Source organism: Thalassophryne amazonica, chromosome 20 (assembly GCF_902500255.1).
Source record: "Thalassophryne amazonica chromosome 20, fThaAma1.1, whole genome shotgun sequence".
NCBI lineage: Eukaryota > Metazoa > Chordata > Actinopteri > Batrachoidiformes > Batrachoididae > Thalassophryne > Thalassophryne amazonica.
This window is the reverse complement of record NC_047122.1, coordinates 17,005,453-17,024,381: the sequence shown is the minus strand read 5'-3', so window position 1 is coordinate 17,024,381 and position 18,929 is coordinate 17,005,453. Positions and strand designations below refer to the sequence as shown.

At 41.1% G+C, this 18,929-nt stretch overlaps 1 protein-coding gene across 1 annotated transcript in view; it reads left to right on the top strand.

Annotated features, from left to right (window-relative positions):
* The first annotated feature begins 548 nt into the window (after positions 1 to 548).
* erf (Ets2 repressor factor) overlaps positions 549 to 18,929 on the top strand; it is a 92,204-nt gene continuing 73,823 nt past the window's right edge. Inside the window, exon 1 of the mRNA XM_034160669.1 lies at positions 549 to 1,146. Coding sequence (XP_034016560.1) covers positions 1,125 to 1,146 — 22 coding nt within the window. The 5' untranslated portion in view covers positions 549 to 1,124. The remainder of the gene's footprint in view (positions 1,147 to 18,929) is intronic.

Genomic DNA, 18,929 nt, shown 5'->3' with positions numbered 1-18,929 from the left:
ACACAAAACATGATAAATGCATAATCAATTTAGATCCCACTTGAGTTTCACCATTCTGAAGTGTCATTTTGGTCAATGTTTAGTTGGAATTTTGAAGTGGAACCACTTGCAGGATATTGTTGGTTTAATGACAGAACTCTTTAAGAAATGTTTGATCCGACTTGAATTTTATCATTTTGAAGTTCCAGTTCGGTCATTGTTTATTTCATAGTGTGACTGCTGGCGGAGGTACTTGCGCTCTCTGAGTGCAGCTCCAGTTATGACTTACTATGACACAATCCTAGTTTAGCATATCATGATCTCATAGTTGGCATAATTATGATAATTATTTCATAGATAATTTTTCATAAACTTTTAGATGATTTGAAATATGTAAAGTAAGAGTGTGGACTTTATCTTTTTTTTTTTTTTTTAATATCACAGGTAACGTCCAGATATCTATTTGCACTCTTGTTCGGGGAGCAACAGTAATCGTCCACATAGACGATCTTTGGCAACAAGTGGGCGTTTAGTTACTCTCTCTGGCCCTCCCTCCGCGGGTCAGCGTGGGCGGCACCGTGTGGCAAGAGGAGAGCGAAACACGACACCCCGCCAGAGGAAGGGGGGCCGAGCGAGCACGAAGTGAGTGGAAAAAGAAAAAGTCCGTGCCACGGAGAAACAACACAAGACATACTTTGGCTACTTTTGTTCTACTCACACGCGCCGCTGCTGGCGACGAGGGCGATGTTGTGGAGGAGGAATGGAGCGCGCGGCGCCGGCACGACCAGCGGAGTGAAGATTTAGAGCCGCGGTGGCATTCCGCAGCGCGACTCTCCCAAACTTCCCCCACGACACTCAGGGCAACTTTTTAGAGCGCAGACCTGCTGAAAAACTAAGTCAGCGGCGCAGAAAGTTGTCCAGAAAACGCCGATGAGAAAACTTAAAAATCGCGGAGAGGCAGCGGAGCTTCGACCAGTTTCTAAACAGAGTCGCAGCTTCTTTGTAGAGGCAGTTTGAGAAGAAGCCCGGAGGAAGGAGTGGAGCCGAGGCTAACTGCGAGCTAACGGGGCTACACGCTAGTTAGCCAAGTCAAGTGTCCAAAGTTAACACCGGCTGGGAAAAGTGACTGAAGCGCACCAACAGCCATGAAAACCCCGGCAGAGACGGGTAAGTTAACAGACACTCACGTTATTTCAACTTTTGCCGGTGACACCGTTGATTGTGTAAAGACAAGAGCAGCGCGTTGTGGAGCTAACTGGCTAGCTGAGAGGAAAGTGTGACTAAAATTATGGCGCTAGAGTGGAACCATCGAAACTCTCCTTACTGCTTCCACAAACCTCGAAATTGAGCCGGACTCATCACAGTGGTGTTTTCCTTTCAGCCACAACAGTTGAACCACTTACCGCTAAGTCTTGAATTTATTTTCGTCATGCTTGACTTGTGAAAGGGCTCTCGGAAACTCTACGGGGTTAGCCTACATCCTGGATCGCAATCATTGCAGGGAATCAGCTGGGAGCAGTCGGAGCCATCGTGCTCTGACCCTGACGGTGATAACGATTAATCACTCACAGAAAGTAGATCGAAAAACTCATCAGATACCACAGCTTATGAAAGATCTTCACATTACTCACTTTGTCTTCATACAAGCAAGAAACCCCAAAGTATTGGTTTTAAAATGATATAAAACAGATCAAATACGAGGTCTGGAAGAAAGTATACGAGGGCTGTCAATAAAGTATAGGTCCTTTTTATTTTTTTCAAAAACTATATGGATTTCATTCATATGTTTTTACGTCAGACATGCTTGAACCCTCATGCGCATGCGTGAGTTTTTCCACGCCTGTCGGTGACGTCATTTGCCTGTGAGCACTCCTTGTGGGAGGAGTCGTCCAGCCCCTCGTCGGAATTCCTTTGTCTGAGAAGTTGCTGAGAGACTGGCGCTTTGATCAAAATTTTTTCTAAACCTGTGAGACACATCGAAGTGGACATGGTTCGAAAAATTAAGCTGGTTTTCGGTGAAAATTTTAACGGCTGATGAGAGATTTTGAGGTGATACTGTCGCTTTAAGGACTTCCCACGGTGCGAGACGTTGCGCAGCGCTCTCAGGCGCCGTCGTCAGCCTGTTTCAATCTGAAAACCTCCACATTTCAGGCTCTTGATCCAGGACGTCTTGAGAGAACAGAGAAGTTTCAGAAGAAGTTGGTTTCAGCATTTTATCCAGATATTCCACTGTTAAAGGAGATTTTTTTAATGAAAGACGTGCGGACGGATTGCAGCGTCGGCTCGCAGCCGCTGCGGCGCTCCGCCACAGGAAAAACACCTCCGTTGGAAGCCTTAAGGACAAGTTGGAACATGTCCAGCTGTTAAACAATTTCTCATATACTCACGCCACTGAAAGCCGTCAAAAGCCGCCTGGATTTTATAAATGGTTATCAACACGGAGGTGTTTTTCCTGTGCTGCCGCACCGCGCCGGCTGCGTCCCGACGCGTGGACCCGTCCGCACGTCTTTCATTAAAAAAATCTCCTTTAACAGTGGAATATCCGGATAAAATGCTGAAACCGACTTCTTCTGAAACTTCTCTGTTCTCTCACGATGTCCTGGATCAATAGAACCTGAAATGTGGAGGTTTTCAGCTTGAACCAGGCTGACGACGGCGCCTGAGAGCGTTGCGCGACGTCTCGCACCGTGGGAAGTCCTTAACGCGACAGTATCGCCTCAAAATCTCTCATCAGCCGTTAAAATTTTCACCGAAAACCAGCTTAATTTTTCGAACCGTGTCCACTTCGATGTGTCTCAGAGGTTTAGAAAAAATTTTGATCAAACAAAGCGCCAGTCTCTCAGCAACTTCTCAGACAAAGGAATTCCGACGAGGGGCTGGACGACTCCTCCCACAAGGCGTGCTCACAGGCAAATGACGTCTCCGACAGGCATGGAAAAACTCACGCATGCGCACGAGGGTTCAAGCATGTCTGACGTCAAAACATATGAATGAAATCCATATAGTTTTTGAAAAAAATAAAAAGGACCTATACTTTATTGACAGCCCTCGTATACTCTTTCTTCCATGCGAGGTGTGTTTGAGTAGGTTGGACCTGATTAATTTCTCACTGATTGCTTCGCTATAAAGTTTTTCTTCCACTCAGTGCTCATTTTCATTATTTTATAAATTATTATTATTTGTGATTAAGGAGATCACAGTTATAGGTTGAGGAGAAAAGGAGTGAATCAGGAAGCTGTGAGTGTGAATGGTTTAAAAATGACTAATTTCATTTGACAAGATGATCATACAGAAGAAAAGTGTTGAGGAAATTCATAAAACCAAAATGGTGATGATAATCTGAGGATGTGAAGAAAATCATGCAGTATAAACTGACTTAAAAGTTTACCTAACTTGATAAACTGGCAAATGTAAAGGCATTTGTCATGTTGGTCAATTTATATATTTAATGTCATTGCTGGGGAATATCTAACAGATGTTGTTCTTATTGTGCTTGATCAGATTGGGGATCTAGTTGTTAACATTTGATGCGCCAGGATGGTGTACTGACTTTAAGTTTAATTTTTTATTTTTAATGAAGTGACTACAGGTATCAGAGATGTGTCTTTGGATTCTACAGATGGATTTTACAGGTACGGCACGAAAGTTACAGATCTACAACAAATGTTTGTATACATGTTGAGGAATTTTGAGTGCTGTGGATCGGGGTTAGTGTTGGGGGTTGACAAATCGGCTGTATATGTAGAAACTTGAGGAAGGAGGATAACAAGGGGTTGTCACATGATGATCAGCCAATCGGAAGCATTCGGTCTCCTGTACCTGTAGCCAGTGCATAAAAAAAATAAAACACCCATAGCCTTTCTGCTTTGAAGGCTTGCTGTGTTCCATGTTTATACAGAAACACTTTAAACATTTTTGAGTGGCCTGTAATGTGGAGTTGCGTCAGGAAGGATATCTGAAACCTGTGCCAATCCAGCGTGCAGATCCATATTGGATTTGCTGTGGCAACCCTGAGAAAAAGCAAAAAAAAAAAAATAAACAGAGAAAGTGAACTTTTTTTTTAACTCTCTTTCAAGATTTGGAGTTTATATTTGCATTTTTAGCTTTGTCACCTTGGTGTAGGGATTTATGTGGCCATTGGATACAAATATTTTGGCCCTACTACTTCAAATACATGCATTGCCAATTCATACATCAATTTTGTGATTAGTTTTCATGTGTAAGCAGGTCGTAAGTGGTTGACAGTGATGCAATATTTATTAGTCATTGTATACTTTCACAACAGAGGTGAAAAGAAACCAGATGTGCTTGTAGTGTAGGCATTCAGCTTTAATTCAAGGTGCTTAATAAAACATATCACCGCAGCCATTTAAGAAATAGGGCAGGAGAACTCTCATTGAGTTAATTAATATATTGAATAAGCTGTGTCCGAGTGATGAATTATGTAATGTTTTTAATTAATGTAGGGCTTAAATGATTACTTGAGTAACTCAGTTCAGTTATAGAAAATGTTTAATTCCTATCATCAAAGTAGTGTATACGCCAGGCCAGTATGTGACCCTGTAATGCTCCCACAAAAAACAGAGAAGGCACGGAGCATCTGTATTACTGGTGTAAGGAGCTAATTAATGGAGCAGCAGACACTACAACTTTCCAAAACAGCATACTGAGTAAAAAACAAACCCTTTTAAGAGAAAGTGGTCTGTGCTGATCATCTGAAATAGACTTATTGCGTATTTAAATTGAGGATTCCACAGACTACCTGTGGTTACAGTACAGGAATGCTCAAAAACTTGCAACGACATGAAAAAATAAATAAGTACTCTGGAAAACGGAAAGGGAACACCCTAAGTCTGCATGATGGCGCAAGCACCATTGCTCAGGGAGAGGCTTGGTACTATTGTTATGTTGTTTAAAATGCTTTAAAGTACTTTATATCTGATTAATTGAAGACATAATTGATGATATTGCCTGGATCAGCAAATTAGTGTCACAAGGGGCTCCACATTCTTGCCTCTCATAATATTTTGGAGAATACAGTGTTGAACTAAACATATGTTTTTACATTTCTTTGGAACAAAACTTATAGGGAGTGCTGTTTGCAATATTTTACATTGAATATTTTAATAAATTTTTCTTGAATGGAAAAAGGCAGCATGGTGGCTTAGTGGTTAGCACTGTTGCCTCACAGTGAGAAGGTCATGGGTTCAATTCCTGCCTGTGGCCTTTTTGTGGAGTCTGCATGTTCTCCCCATGTTTGCGTGGGTTTCCTCCCACATCCAAAGACATGCGGGTTCGGTGGATTGGAATATTTAAATTGTCCGTGGGTGTGAATATGTTTTTGTTTGTTTGTTTGTGCCCCTTTGACAGACTGACAGTCCTGGGTGTACCCCGGCTCGCGCTCTGACTGCTGGGATAGGCTCCAGCCCCCCGCGACCCTTAATTGGACTAAGCGGTTGAAGATGAGTGTGTGTGAGTGTGAATGGGGAAAAAAAACTGGATTGTGTCTCACGTTTGAGGTTTACAGTGGAGAAAATATGAGTAAATAAACAATTGTGAAACAACTTTTTCAGTCATTACAAATAAATAACTGGCTACTTGTTCCAAAACAAATTCTGATTACGAGACTCAAAAATCTACTTTCATCCCAATTTCACAGTCATAGTCAAGTATATGGGGGGGGTGTGATCATTTTAAAAAAGTGTTTAACAGTGAGTGTTGTGGCATGGATTTGGCCCCTGAGCCTTACAAATTGTATTTTGTTTGAATGTGAAGTTGGAAAGACAGGCATTTTCCTGACGTGTCAGTCTGGCCTGTTTCAGATTTCTGAACAGTATTCTCCTCAAATTACATCTGTTATTCAGAGGATCAGATTTGAAAGGTTATGCTTCACTTACTGGTTTTACACGGCTTTGACTTTGTACCAGAGGATAGCCTTGGCTGACTATTTTTAACTAAAGGTGCCCTGACACTTGCACGACTTTGATCCGCGCATTTGCACGCACTTCGTTGTGACAATCCCACCCACTGTGTTCCCAGCTGGACGCTATGCTTTGTTTCACTGGATGCCCCATGTTATGCGCTGGATGCTCTGTATATAAAATTATTATTTTGTAGTGGATTAATTATTTTTTCTCAGAGTGGGCTGTTGAAAATGCCTCTAATCACTTCTGGAATCACAGAGGACCGCTCCAGCAGCAGCTTTTTTTATTTCTCTCTCTCTCTCTCTCATCCTCTGAATGAGGTGGAGAATGTATTTGGAACCGTCTAAAAAGGTAATTATTTGTCATGTTTATATTGTAATGGCTTGGTAAAACAGTTGTATGTTCATTGTGAGCAGCTGTAAAAGTACATTTATAATAGATTTAAGACCTCGTTATAATCATTCAGAGGAGCTGCGCTCTGATGTGGTGCACAGACTCAGTCACTCGCACTCATACGCAGTGTTTAATTGTTTGCGTAGTGTTCACATAATTAATGCGTGATGGAGAGTTTAAACATTTCAATTTTCTTTGCGCACTTGCATGAAGCCGCACACCATTTACAATGGGTTTGAGACAAGTTTACTCATGCACGACAGAGTGCATGGATCAAAGTTGTGCAAGTGGCACCTTAACTCTGCTCTGGTTATGCTGTGGTGCTCGCATACAGTCAGTCATGTGCCATTTTAGTATTTAAATGTAGGGATGGGTATTGATAAGATTTTATCTATCTATTCCCCTTGTCGATCCGATTCCTTATTGATTCCCTTATTACCTATTGTGAATTTTCTGTGTACTAAAAGTAGGCTGTACAGGTTTTCTATGTTAACAACATTTTATTGAGTCTTAAACTAAATAAGTATGAAATTGGTCACTGGATCGTTGATGCCTGACAAAAATAAACTCTCCATGGTGGATCCTTGATCTCTGGACATAAATAGAAATAAACAAAATCTTTAGTTTTGTCAAAAGTATTTCCTTTCAGACATAAATGGCACAAATGTAACTCCATACATAGACTCTGAGCTGAGCTTTTGCAGCCAGCTGCGATGCACGTCAGGATGTAATTCATAAAGAACGCAGGATATCTCATTTTGGTCGATTGTAGTTTATTATCTGTATTGCTATGTTTAGAAAGGGGTGTCATTTGATTTAAAACGCCAATTTGCTTTGAAGTTATTATTTCCGACCGGACACTAACGTGACTCTGCAGAGAGCGACTCAGTGTTTGGTGCTGTGCGAACAGAACGGAGGACGATTCTCGTTTCTTGCCTGCAACAACAAAGAGTCCCAGTTAGTGATTTTAATCTGCATAAAAGTGACTCATGATTGACATCTTTAAATGGTTTTGAGAGGGGTTAAGAAGCGGACTCCCCACTTTTGAAAAGCAGCAAAGCAAAGAACCAACGAAGCAGCAGATTGGCGCACTGCTTCATTGGTTCAAGCTTCAAGCAGAGTCGCGCTGCAGAAGCGGATGATTGCAGACCCGTTGCAGGCTCTGCAATCAACGTAGAGAAATTACCTTTTTCCCGACAAACACCCTCAAAAGCAACTGCTCTGAAGAACTGCTAAGGGAATTGTTAAGCAAAAAGGTTATTGATGTCGGTGGATCGAATCATTTCTTACCAATTCTCAAAAAAAAAAAAAAAAAAAAAAACGGTTCTCGATACCCATCCCTATTTAAATGTGAAAATTGTACAACTAAAATGTTTATTCGTATTTAGTTAAAAGGTAACTGTGTGACGGGCCAATAATTTCAATTTCTATTCAATTTCAATTTATTTTCATTTATATAGCACCAAATCACAACAGAGTTGCCTCAAAGCGCTTCACACAAGTAAGGTCTAACCTTACTAACCCCCAGAGCAACAGTGGTAAGGTAAGGAAAAACTCCCTCTGAAGAAGAAACCTCAAGCAGACCAGACTCAAAGGGGTGACTCAATACCGCAGCATGGCACTAAGGGCCCCATTACAAGGCTGGGGCTAAGCTAAAGGCTAGGCTAGCAGACAACCTGAGATGCTAAAAACCACCAATTCCCTCCGTGATCATGGGAAATCTAAACCTGCAGCAGACTTACAGTGAGAGCAGCTTGTTTATCCTTACGGAGATGTGACTAATCCACCTCATACCGGACACTAGTGTGGTCCTGCTGGGATTCACTGCTGTGAGAGCAGACAGACACTAAAAAGTGCGGGAAAAGCAAAGGTGGGACTCATTATTTACATTAACAACCGCTGGTGCAGCTTATTCCGGTCAAGAAGACCAAAGCCAGCTCTCACCATGAGAGCAGAGACACCCAAGAACAGAGGAAGTCTTTGCAGGAGGTGAGTTTCAAAAGCTGACAATTTATTATCAATCTACTTGAGGACGTGATATTAATTGTAAACGGTTAACCGGTGCAGAGCTAAACACATTACTACATACAATTATGTCACACTTCTGGTTTGAATGCAATGCCTCTAGCGGTGATTTATTTTTAGCAAAAATTTTTAGTGATAATTATTAATAGAAATTATGATTTTTTTGAAAATAACTAATAATTAATTTTATTTAACACTTAGAATGACTATTATCTGAGTAAAAAATTACAAGAGGTCCCTTTTAAGCTGTTTTGACATTTGCAGCTACTCAAAAATATGCATTTGGGCAGAGGGAGGATCCCCCTTCCCTGATAAGAGTGGTGTCATAGTGAAGGAAACCCATTTGCTAACTGTTATCCTGCGGCCATCCTGTACAGACGCACACAGACCTTTTGTCTGCATCCAGTGGTCTTGGAACCTGTCGACTGTTTTATGTATATATGGGTCAACCTCCACTCTCTTCCTATCAGGAAGTCAGCAGTCTGGCCCCAGCAGCTCCAATTTTCCACATGTGCTACTCCTTATATCAACAATGCGCCACATGTGAGACGTCACAGCTGTAGACGGCTGAGCAGCGAGCCAGCACGCTTTGTTGCACTTTGTATGTTGGTGTGTGTGGACTGAAAGGAGCCATACATGAGCAGTTGGGTGGTGTTAAGTCTGGTTCAAGAGGGGCTGCTGTTTATGACTGCATGCATATGTGTGCTTGTGTGCAGCTCTGTGTGTCTGTTATTATGCAGCTTTTTCTGACATGCTCACAGCAAAATGTTTCACTCCCACTAGTAGGACTGAATTGTCCTGGTGTAAGACAATTTGATTGTGGGCAGCTGACTTTGTAATTACAGGAAAACGAACAAAAAAAAAATCTAAATCTGTGTGCAGATTCAGTTGGTGGCAATAACACTGCTTCAAATGTAATGAACCAAAGACTAGTTTAAAAAAAACAAAAAAAAACAATTTCCGTAGGAGGAACTCTTGTCTCATCAGCACAGTCAGTTACAAGATAGACTGTAACTTTAGAGAGAAATGATTGTCACATAGTGAGTTTTGAATCCCTCTGTTAGTTTGCTCAGCACTAAAGGCACCTTGACACTTGCACGAGTTTAACCCTGCAGTGAGTAAACTCTTCATAACCTGCGTGGCTGTGTGCCAGTGGGCAAAGAAAATTTTCAAATGTTCAAAATTTCTGGCATGCATAAATTGTGTGCCACTTGCGTGAACTAGTTGTGAACATTGCGCAGCCTATTCGAAAACTGTGTGTCACTGCGCACAGGGCATGTGAACCTGAAATTACATTATCAGTGATTAAAGTTTTTCGGGTTTTTACTTGCGTGGTGAATGTTTCCAGGTTATTTTTGATAGCTTACATCAGAATCCATTAATGCTCCACATCCAAACAGTAGATGGCAATAATGCATCGTGTTGGTTTGCAAACTGCTAATATACTCAAAAGAAGAAGGGTATGCATCAGATTTAGTTGCTGTTCTCTTTCACAATGTTTGTAAAATTGTTTGAAAATGTCTCTGAGATGCCACACCGACATAATGTAATTAGGGCTGCAGCTATCGAATATTTTTGGAATCGAGTATTCTGTCGATTATTTTATCAATTAATTGAGTAATCGGATAAAAAAATACTTTTGTATTTTTAAACAATATCAGTAGTGGCAGGGCTCTCCCTAAGCAATGGCACAATGTCGCTGTGCCATCATGCAGATTATTAAGTTTAGGATGTTCCCTCTCTCTGTCTTCCCAGGTAATTATTTATTTTTTCACATTATTACATTTTGGAGCTTTGCCAAACCATAAGCCCAGGCAGTCTGTGAAATCTTCAGTCTGCAGACAGGACATTCTTTTTTTTTTCTTATTGCACATTTCATTTGCACTTTTTATTCAATGTTTAGTGTATATTTCTACATGCCGTACAGAGCAGCTCAAACCGAAGTCAAATTCTTTTTCTGTGGATACTTGGCAAATAACAAAGCCTTTGAAAAAAACGGCTGTGGAGTGCAACATTTCCACAACAGCTGCAATGATAAATTAACTCTACAGCCTGTTGATAAAAACTCTTATCTAATTTGAATATAGGCATTTTTTTTTTTGAATAGTTAAACATGATTAATTTAAAGTGTGCTTCCTTTCGCTTCATCTGCGGAGGTGGAGAGCAGCCAGTGGAGCAAATCACTTTTAAAAAATATATATATATACAACCCCTGGCAAAAATTATGGAATCACCGGCCTCGGAGGATGTTCATTCAGTTGTTTAATTTTGTAGAAAAAAAGCAGATCACAGACATGACACAAAACTTCTTCTTCGTCTTTTCAAATGGCAACTTTCTGGCTTTTAAGAAACACTAAGAAATCAGGAAAAAAAATTGTGGCAGTCAGTAACGGTTACTTTTTTAGACCAAGCAGAGAGGAAAAAATTATGGAATCATGAAAAACAAAAGAACACTCCAACACATCACTAGTATTTTGTTGCACCACCTCTGGCTTTTATAACAAACAGTACTCTTCATCAATCTGGCTCCAACTTTCTCTGATTGCTGTTGCCAGATCAGCTTTGCAGGTTGGAGCCTTGTCATGGACCATTTTCTTCAACTTCCACCTTTTTTTTTTTTTATTTGAATAAGGAAACTTGGGTTTTTTCTCACCAAAATGGATGCTGAACTCACTTCACTTTATTGTCTGGAATAGTCCCAGATTGCATTTCAAAGCTTATAGAATTCAAACATTTTTGTGCGAGTGGTGTCGGAGTAATTTTAGGTTACAGCTTTTTTTTTTTTCTTTTTTTTTACCACTTTCATCCCTGACTATGTCAATCATAAATCACTTTTGTGCAGATTAAAGTCACTAACAGGGACTCCTGTCTTGTTGTGAGAAAGAAACGAGAATCATCCTCCCTTCTGTTCACACAGCTCCAAATGCTGTGCTCTCTGCCGAGTCAAGTTAGAAAGATAGAGTCCAGTTGGAATTGATAAGGAATCGGATCGATAATGGCACCTATATCGATTAAAATCTTATCAATATCCATCCCTAATAACGGCTGAGTGGATCCTTGTCATTTAATTGGTGGCTTGTATGTCCTCACATGGGTTATTCGTACCAGCGATGAAAGAATAGTTTCATGAGCCACTTTCTGGCAGTAAATGCATCATCGGGTATGAAATGATATTGCACAGGCTTTAGCGTGGCGTCACATTGGACCCATTGGCATGACAAATTTTGCGGCAGTGTGAGGAACAAATTCGTGCAAGTGTCAAGGTGGCTAAAGACGGGAAGCAAAGGGAAACTGATAGCCAAGAGTGGAAATGAAGAAACTGCTTGTCTTTGCTGAAGCCCCTTTCACACCGGGCCTGTGTAGAGTTGCATTGTGCTGCGTATCTAGTATGCAGGAATGGCTGCATAAGTTGCGTGCAGGGGGGAGAAGCTTGGCTCCATGATGCTGTTTACAGACTGCTCAGTTGAACAGAGTTGTCAACGAGGTATGTGCTGATGTTCTGACGAACCAGCCTACTTTGTCGAAACATCCCAACGTACATTGAATTTATAGACACATCTGTCAAGTGGCTTATAGTAGTTATAAATTCGGTCATTTACCCAGTATCTGCTGTTTTGAATAACTTAAAACCAGCAAAATTGGAACGCAGGATTAATGTAAACAGAACTTTATTGGTGACACCAAACGCACGGGGTCCACACAGCTGACACCATGCTGTCACAAGTATACTTATACAGAGAATATCAATCAACAAACAAGGCATGAACAATAAGTAAATTCAATGATTCAGAATTGAGTGTTAACATAAAGTGGAAAACCATTGATACCAACTACTGAAAAATGACATTTTTTACATTGTGCGCATGATTACTAAGCTTTGGTGAGATGTTTCGGTAAGTAGGATGAAATGTTAGGACACTGGTATGAGATCTTGAATCATATAATGGCCATAGGGGGAAAAATAAGGTGGGCATACAGTATAGGAAAACTTCATTTGTGGCTGTCATTCATTCATACATTTTTTTTTAACCTACATTCCATTTAGAGGTTTGGGGCGGGGGGGCTGGCACTTATTCCATCAGTCATTGGGTGGAAGGCGGGATCCTCCCTGGACACACCACCAGACTTTCGCAGGGCCAAGACACGTACCAACAGACAATTTAGGATTTCCAATTCACCAGTCCTGCATGTCTTTGGTAGCTGGAGCATGTGGAGGAAGCTCGTGCAAACGCAGAGAGAGAAAATGCAAACTCCACACAAAAGGAACAAGTTGACTTCAAACTCAGAACCTTCTCTCTGTGAGGTGGCAGTGACACCTACTAACCCACACACACACACACACACACACACCATGTTAACCATTATGGACATTTACTGATGTATTGTGTTATTTATAATGTAAAATTTTCTAGAATTGTAATAGTACAGTCAAAGTAAGTAAGACAAAAAGGCAGTGTTCTGTTGACAGGATGTACCTTTCCCTGGTTGTCTTTCTTAATCTGTGGTTACAGTGAGTGATTAGGTCAAAGTAGAGTCTGACCTGATCACATTCCTGATTTCCACAAATCAAGCCTGGGCAGGCACAGCGTGGAAAAACTCCTGCAGAGTGACGTCAGAATTTCTCTGGTGTGTTGTGGAGTAGCTGCCCTGGTCAGTCCTGCAGCCAGGCTCTTTTCCTGGAAGTGTGTATGCGCAGTGGCTTTGGTGACCCACACAAAGTGAAGAGAATAGCAAACAAACACCAGGGCCTCACACGCAGGAAAGCCTAACAATTAGTGTGGGAGATGAGTGTTGGTAAACAGCCACGCTGCCAGCTTTATTCACACTTTTAAAATATAAAGTGTCCGTTTTCCAGAAACTGCAATGTTGCTACAGTCTAGATACACCGTTTTAAAAAATTTATTAGGAGATTGATAATAATCCAATATTTAGATGTGCCAAAAAAACAAGATCCTCTGTTTACCACTGACTGCAAATGCATTGCAACTTATTACTTGTTAATTCTTAGTTTGATGCCTTCAATGACCCGCAGAGAAAGGGCACATTGCCCTCACCTCACATTGACGGACAGTCACCATAACACATTGCTCAACATTTAAAAAAAAAAAAAAGAAAAAACTGACCATCTGTTTTGTCGCTGTCTAGCTGGCAGCAAAGCAACCACTTGTCTCTTGCCACTGTAAAACAGATTGAAAATGAATGGCTGCTGGTCACTTTGCCTCTCTTTTTTTTTTTTTTTTTGTAGCTCATGAGACCAATGGTGGTGATGGGGTCCCAGCCATGCTTATCAGTAGTGCAAGCAGTGTGGCCGAAACATCATCTTCTGGACAAACTGCAATGACACCATTTCCAACAGCCAAAGATTTTTTTCTGTATTGTTTGGTAAAACAAAAATTTTCATATCACCAAAACTAATACCAACTTCATAGCTTTGTGAAATGCTCATATTAGTTGATATTATCAGCCAACCATGATATGAGTTGTGGTTTTATTTTCTGGTCCTGAAGAAGGCCCACTTTGAGTCTTTAAATACCGGTTCAGACAGAGGTTTAAAATATCTCCTTATATTGATTTTTGGCCATACTGATTTAATGCCGATATTTGCTTTTGATTTTAATGCTAATTGTTGAATATTATTTTCTGAAACGTACTTAGTAGTGACTAAGGGATTTATCAAATAAGCCTTCTGAGTGAAGCTTACAAAGCCTTTGTGAATCACAGACTGTTTCCCACAGTTTGTCCTTGATGCAGTTCTGGAGGGTTTTGTGTCAAACGGTGGTTGAGAGACACGGTGTAGGTATCACTGTGTCTGTAGCTATTTCAGAGATTGGAGAGCCAGTTTGTATGTTATGGCTGTTGCCTTTGGAGAATGGAGGCTCAGAATCCCCAGGTTGGTTTGGCATTTTCATGGCCTCTTCCAAGATGGTGTGTCTGCCTGTTATGTTTTGTAGCAAGAATAAATAAAGCTAAAAGAATAAAGCTAAATTGACAAAAATAAAAAAACAACAACAAAAAAACATAACGTAATTTTGAGAACACTTATTGTGCATAGCTCAAAACTATAGGTATAAATTTGCCAGAATGTACATCTAATGCCACGTTCACACCGGGCGCAACGCGAGCGACTGCAGCCACAGGTTGCCATGTAATCCCTATGTAAGGACGCGTTCTGGCGCCAAACCGCGCAGCGCGACGTGATGGACGCGAGTGAAGCGGCGTGAGTGAAGCGATTTTGAGTGTTTTGCGCGTTTGTAGCGTGATATTGCGTCGTGTCACGTCGTGTCGCCTTCCTCCCCAAGTTCAAAAATCTGAACTTTTTCGTCTCTGCGCCACGATGACCAATCAGGGACTGAATATGTAGTGACGTGGAGATGTCTGGAGTTTGACTGAAGATGTGAACATGTCCTGTCTCTGGTAGCAGCCTGTGAGCAGGACTTATGTCTCCTTTTGTCCTTTATTTCACAATTGTGAGAGAGTTTTTGGAGTGAGCAGCAGCCCCACAGCAGGGGGAGCGGAGTTTCTTTTTCTTTTTATTTTACGTGTGCGCGCGAGGGTCCATGGAGATTATTTTACTTATTAACTGCACAGATGTATAATGGTGACTGGTTTCTAAAGACAATTATGACAGTTTTTTTGGGGGGGAAAGAGCAAGGAGCAGCCTCACAACAAGCTGCGGAGTTTCTTTCTTTCTTTTTTTTTTTTACGTGCGCGCGCGAGCGAATCGTCTGTGTGGAGAATATTTTATTAATTAACTACACAGATGTATAATAAAACAAATGGTGACTGGTTTCTAAACACAATTATGAGAGTTTTTTGGGGGAAGAGCGAGCTGCAGCAAGCAGCGGAGTTTCTTTTTTTTTTTTTTTTTTTTTTTTTTTTTAATTGTTTACATGTGTGCGCGTGAACGGGACAGTTGATCCTCAAACTGGGTCCCGCAGAGGCGGAAGGACCGCTGAAAGCGGCCGTCATCCAGCAGCAAATGCTCGTGCAGCAAATAATGATACTCTCTATATTGGGAGCTTCGCTCCGTTTGATCAAGGCCCGTCATGATGACTTGACGCCGAGCAGAATGGAAGCTCCTCCTATTTGATGACGCACCGGGGCGAATTTTTGCAGCGAAAGTCCACCCAAGCAGAGCGACACACCGGGTGAAGGAGGCGCGTCCGTCACCACGCGACCCCCGCAAATTTGTAGCGTCTGATCGCGCCCGGTGTGAACGCAGCATAAGATTTAAGCCTAGATTTGATGTTTTGTTGAAAGAATGAAATACGTTGATTTATTGTTGGGTCAGTGGCTGAACTTTCATCTCTTGAACACTAGATGGAACATCTGCTGCGAATACATGACCCATTTTCAGGATGGAGGCATTTCCTCATTTCCAAAATGCAACAAGATCCCCCCCCCCCCACACACACAAAAATAAAAAAGTACTTCATTTACTCATTTAAAGTCAGTCTGGGTAAATTGTTGTTCCCTGGCTGATTTTGTCTTTCTGCTCCAGTTAAAAAAAAAAAAAATTCCTTGCGTTATTTAATGTGACGCTTTCTCAAATGTTTCATTGAGGTCGTGACGGAGCATCACCTCTGCTTGCAGCCTCTGCTGAAATAAACAATGGCACAGAAAATATTGCATGTTGCTGTCTTGGCTTTTCGGTGTTTAGCGACAGAAATCCTCAATGTTTGCCTGTTAACGTCACTGCTCGAATCTTCATTTCAGTGAGACACGCCTCAGCTCAGAACACCCTCCCCTCCCCTCTGCACTCTGTCTGCACCAAAGGAGTAATGGTTCACACATTTTTCACAGTTTTCCTGGATCGAAAAACTCCGCAGGCGTTATCGCGATTGGTCGGTGGAGTCCAAATCTCTACCATAGGCCAAATTTATATATTATTTCTACTGTCAACCGCAAATACCGTGCACCCCTAGTGTGATGGCGCTGGAGGTCAAGTCGGAGGGTGTCTGGTGGGGGTGGGGGCAGCCCACCTTTAGTCGGAGAAAAACGCTAGCATTTTGCTTTTGCAAATACTGATGGAAGCCATTTCCTACAAATTCAGCTTTACATCTTAGCCAAAATCACAAACTAAAGCCTTGTCTACACAGACGCAAATACGATCCAAAAACACAGCACCATTTCAAGAAATATCTCCATACCATGGACTGTAGTATATACACCAGGCCTGTATGTGATGCTGTAATGCTCCCACAAATGACAGAGATGACGACATGTAAGTACCTAATCAAGATGCTACAGTTTTACAAAGTGGCACACTGAGTAAATAGGAAGTCTTTTAATCCAACCTGTCTCATCCTTTCAGCCAGATTCTTCATCACGGCCAAAAACACTAGTCACATGAGATTCCCTTGTTTTGGAAGACTACATCTGAAAATGCTTTAATTTCTTATCAATATTGTTTGTGAATAAACACAGGATGGAGGTGTTTTTAAAGATATCCCTCTGCGTTTGTCTGCTCCAGCTGCGTTTCTCATTCCGCCATTGCTTGTCCCACCACCAACAAGAAGAAAAAAAAATCTATATTATAATACCCAAGTGGCCTCTGTGTGTCTGCACGTGTAGGATTTCGATCACGCAAAAATGTGGGAGAGCTGACCTTTCGCATTTGGTGTGCTTATGTATTTTGGGTCAAGGTTGAACATTGTGAAATGATAGTTAATAGGATAGGGCAAATATTTTTTGAGAAATCAGCAATTTTTACTAACCAGTAAACAATGGATGTTTGTGCTTCAATGCACCATGGGAGTTCGGGGTTTGAGGTTTTAAATGTTGTTGTGGTTTATAGTAATTTAAGTGTTAGTGAAATATGTAGGGCTTTTAATGTCTTACGTCACAGTCTTTGTCAAATTAAAAGCACCTGCTTACAGCGGATTGCAGAAAGACAAAAAGCTGTGTGTGCATGTAATGTTGATCACACACAAACTGGGGAGAGCTGACATTTGCTGTTTGGTATGTTTATGTATTTTGGGTCAAGGATGAATGTCACCAAAACTGAACGTTGATACGATTAATATTTTTAGAGAAGCTACATATATTAGCTAACAACACTGAACAATGAACATTAATATTTACATTCTGAACTCACACACCATTCCAGCATGGGGCAGTAAATCTATATATGAAAAGCGTGAATGTATGTGTGTGTGTGTGCTTTTATTTAATAAGTTCAATGTAAGTACATAATATAATTGTAAATATGTTAAAAATACATGGATGACACAAGAAAGTGAAAACAATTATTTCCATTGTGGTCCATTTAAAAATCAAATGACAAAATATAAGTTAAAATAATAATACTGATAATAATTATAATGATCATAACAATAATAATAATAATGTGTATACGATAACAAGAATCTAAACAATTTATAAATACAAGACAGTAAATGACCTTTAAAAAGTTACATAATTAACAGAAAATAAAAGGGTTGAGTTCTTCAAAAAACGTTTGAGGTCTAAGGTTCTAAAAACATTGTGGACTCCCACACCATTCCAACTCATTCTAGAAACTTTGCACAATTGTTTGCCATCCTTGAAAAAATGTCAGCTACCTATTTTGTGAACACTACCCAATCTAGATCCCCACAGCCAACACGCTAGTATGGACTGCATTTATATAGCGCTTTTCCGTCTGCATCAGATGCTCAAAGCGGTTTACAATTATGTTTCTCTTTCACACAAACACACTCGCACACCGATGTCAGGGTGCCGCTGTGCAAGGTGCTCACTACACACCGGGAGCAACTGGGGATTAAAGACCTTGCCCAAGGGCACTTAGTGATTTTTCCGGTCAGGCTGGGGGTTGAACTGAGGATCCTCTGGTCTCAAGCCCAACACTAGTAGTAACTTAATTTAAAAACTGAAAGTCTTTTGTGTCTCAACGATCCATTTATTCACACCAGCGTTCACCACAGCCATTTTTTGTCTCTTCAGCATTCTACTATCGTCTGTTACGTTCATTGAGAAAATTACCAAAAAAAAAAAAACCTTGTGATTTCTTGCAGCCGGGTCTGAAGTTAAAGAGGTGGGTCTGTGACACATTGCAACATCGCAAGATCATGCCACTTTACAACATTTCACATGAAAGCAATGGCGCAGAGGAAAATGATGCTGGAAACGGACAAATATGATTTAAATTTAAGCAAAATTACACAAGAAAACAGGGGAAACACCCTGAATTAAAGAAGGCTTCAGTACACGCTTAGAGGCCTTTTTATGCTTTTACTGTTTCGTAACGCCATGGCCATGCAATCGCTTTGACACAGTCAAGAACCTTTCGAAATTCTTTGTTGGGGTTGGCGGGTGTCGCAATGCAATTCATCGCTAAAACAGTGGCTGGCGCGACATTTGTCGTGAAGACTGGCTTAACACACCATGAAAGTTGTTGATTGTGAAACTGAACCGTGAGATTCTGGCAAAGTAGTTGACGGACCAGTCACGGCTCGTGCCGTCTCAACATGTAGTTGCAATTTTTGGGAGGTACACGTCAGACTACGGAGAGGGGCTTGGAGGGGGTTCGTAAGGATGCAGAGGACTCTGTGTAGCTATGGAGTTGTGGATACGGAATACCAAAAATTGGGTTTAACTCTGAGCACT